We start from the raw sequence: 2,956 nt of genomic DNA on the forward strand, positions 1-2,956 counted from the left end.
TTGGCTGCAACTGAAGGCTACCTTAAATTGCCTCTCTGGTGGCCTCAAGAGCATTTTTTTGACATTTTTCAAGTTGAAAAAAAGAGAAATATAAAACTAAATTTTCTCAAGGCTACAATTAACTTGCTAGACTTCTCCAAATAAGGCATGCAGTATCACCGCTGAAGCAAAGCTGTGCTATCCAGGGCTGATCAAGTCTTTTGCTCTCTGATTGTTTGAAAGCTCTGACGATTTAATTGACAAATTATATTCTAGTTCTTCATGAGCAGCAGATGCATGTAAACTGACGCATAAGGAGGTTGATAAACTTCTTAAAGGTACTCTGTTTTGTTAAAATCTGTTTTGCTTTCCGTTTTTTAACTACACGAGAGCTGCGGGTTCTAGCTGCGTAGTTAGTCTTGCTGAGAATTTTAAAAATTGAATTTTTTATTCTGGTTAAATCTGAGAGTGTAGTATGAAGACCTTCAGATGTACGAGTGTCGAAATGGCCAGCACCAGATGCAGCAACTGCCAATCTCGACTTAACGTAAAATGACTTCATGTAATCACAAAAATGAAAGAAAAGTGCATATCCGAGCAAACTAGAGCCTTCAAAAATATATTTCAGCAAAAAACTGATGTGATCTGACATGAAAAAGCAAAAAAAGTGAAATTACTAGATCTGCGCTCTGTGTAACTCGAGTGTAAGCAGACAGACCAGTGGACTGCACGAGTGGTGGCGCCATATGCATTAAAAGTGAATATATTCTTATTAATTATAATTATATAATTAGTTTGCATAAAAATATTAAGAAATTAGGGAAAGTATTTCCTTTTTAATTGGTTTTCCCCAGTGCTCACTCCAGCAGCGAGGAAGCCGGCACACACGCACTGTGTTGCTGTGATCACTCCAACTCCCAAATTGCCATAAAAAAGGATTTTTTGCCCTTAAAATGCTCATTAAAATGTTGCAAAAGACACATGCACTAATTCTGGATGGTTGAGTTTGCATAATAGGTCTTTCTGGACCAGTTTCGAGTTTCAAGTTGTCCAGCATCAAGTCTCGTGCGTGGAAACGCACAAGGAGTGTGCGACCCATATAACCAGCCGAATAAGTAGGCACCAATTGAAGAATTGAACTGCATTCAATTAATGCAATTTGAAATATATTTCGCAATTTGAAACTTCAAGAAGATTCGGAAGAAGACAGCGCCGGGGGCTGTTCGGGCGCGCGATCCTGAGGCCGGCGGCTGCAGCCAAGACCGCTGCGGGTGTCCTGCGTCTTCTGCTTCGACCCGCATCCTGCTGCAAATTTGATTATAAATTTTAAAAAGAACTATTAAAACTATTTTTTTCCAAGTTCCAGCCAGCCCCTGCAGCAGCAACAGCAGCAGCAGCAGCGGCAGGGGCGTCGGCAGCGTCGATGCGGCCGCGCCGCCACGAAAATGCGTCTTCAAGAATTTTGTCTTCGCCGAAATTCTAAAACTTGAATTTTTTTGCTTTGCTGCAGCGCAGTTTGGCCCATGGGGCTGCTCCTGGGGGCGCTGCTGGCGGCCCTGCTGGCTGGCTGGCTGGGGGGTCTGCCGGGGGCCTTTGGAGTTCAACTTAAACTGAACTGGAAGCAGCAAAAAGACTTTTTTGAGAAGTCTGGAGAAGTGGAAACGAAGTCGCCGGAGGCCCCAGACGCCGCTGAGGTGTACGTACACCCCAACTCCGACGCCCCCGAACTGGACAAGAAGTGGCAAGAGGCCCCCGACGCCGCTGAGGTGTACGTACACCGCAATTCAGACGCCCCCGAAGAGCCCCAGCAGCAGCACAGCAGCTACTTCAGTCTTGTTCAGCTTTTTGGGGGGGACAGCGAGTTGAAGAAGCTCAAAAAGACTTACAACAAACTCAAAAAGAAGTATTTGAAAAAGTATTCCAAACAAAGATTTGAACAACTCAAATACCAAACTATGATCACTGTCTTGCAAAGAATGGGCTTTGTGCCCTAAGGCCTGTCTCCCAGTTTGCTGCAGCTCACTGCTGTTTGCTGCAGCTGGACACTAGCAGCAGCAGCAGCTGCTGCTGCCGTCCAGCTAGCAGCAAACCGCCAGACGCAGAGGCCAGCAGCAGCAGCAGCAGCAGCAGCAGCAGCAAGCTGAGTCGACGCGCAGCGCCGAATGTATGCATGCGGCTTCCCTGCTGCTGCTCCAGCAGCAGCAGCGCCCCAGCCACTTTCATTGTTTTCCTCAATTTTTCCCAAAGTTCTTTCAGTTTTGCTGCTGCAGCAAGATAAATGTATTCTTTTGTGTCTTTAATTCTTTAATTGCAACTCACCAGGGGCCCCCTATTCGGGGGGCCCCCCAAAAGACCCAACAAAGGGGGGCCCCCAAGAAAGAAACTCCGGGGGGCCACCTGGGGGGCCCTTGAGATCTAGCGCATGCAAATAGCAGCAGCAAAGAGTTTGGAAATGTTTGGGGCTTTCCCTCTTTACTTTTTAAGCTGATTGAGCCAGTAGGCATCCGGGTCGTCTTCTGCGGGCTTGCTGCTGCTGCTGCTGCTGCTGCTGCTGCTGCTGCTGTGGGCTCTTTTTGCCTTTCTTTCTTCGCGACTTTGCTGCAGCTGCGCGCGCTGAGACAAATAAGTGGGGCACTCCGACTGCAGGTGGTAGATGGAGCCGCAGCAGCGGCAGCTGCCGCCCTTGGGGTACTTCCCTGCAGCAGCAGCAGCAGCAGCAGCAGCAGCAGCAGCAGCAGCAGCAGCAGCAAATGAAAAGAAATAAAAGAAAAACTAAAAAAGAAAAATAAAATTTACTCACCCGTCTTCGACTCTGGGCACTGCGACGAAATGTGGCCTTTCCCGTTGCAGATGAAACACAACGCAAAGGGCAGCGACCCGTCCTGAAAAAAGAAAACAAATTAAATTAAATTAAATTAAATCAAATTAAATTAAATCAAATTAAATTAAATTAAATTAAATTAAATTAAATTAAATT

At 46.3% G+C, this 2,956-nt stretch overlaps 2 protein-coding genes across 2 annotated transcripts; one reads left to right on the forward strand and one right to left on the reverse strand.

The window, feature by feature from the left end:
• Positions 1-1,502: 1,502 nt before the first annotated feature.
• ENH_00059040 (hypothetical protein, conserved) lies at positions 1,503-1,973 on the forward strand (the record flags this gene model as incomplete). The annotated part of the gene is made up of 1 exon (XM_013583641.1): positions 1,503-1,973. The coding sequence occupies one exon, from the start codon at positions 1,503-1,505 to the stop codon at positions 1,971-1,973; it is 471 nt and encodes a 156-aa protein (XP_013439095.1).
• A 321-nt stretch (positions 1,974-2,294) lies between these two features.
• Positions 2,295-2,483, reverse strand: ENH_00059050 (hypothetical protein; the record flags this gene model as incomplete). The annotated part of the gene is made up of 1 exon (XM_013583642.1): positions 2,295-2,483. The coding sequence occupies one exon, from the start codon at positions 2,481-2,483 to the stop codon at positions 2,295-2,297; it is 189 nt and encodes a 62-aa protein (XP_013439096.1).
• Positions 2,484-2,956: the final 473 nt, after the last annotated feature.

This window comes from Eimeria necatrix, genomic scaffold (assembly GCF_000499385.1).
Source record: "Eimeria necatrix Houghton genomic scaffold, Enh_scaff4, whole genome shotgun sequence".
NCBI lineage: Eukaryota > Apicomplexa > Conoidasida > Eucoccidiorida > Eimeriidae > Eimeria > Eimeria necatrix.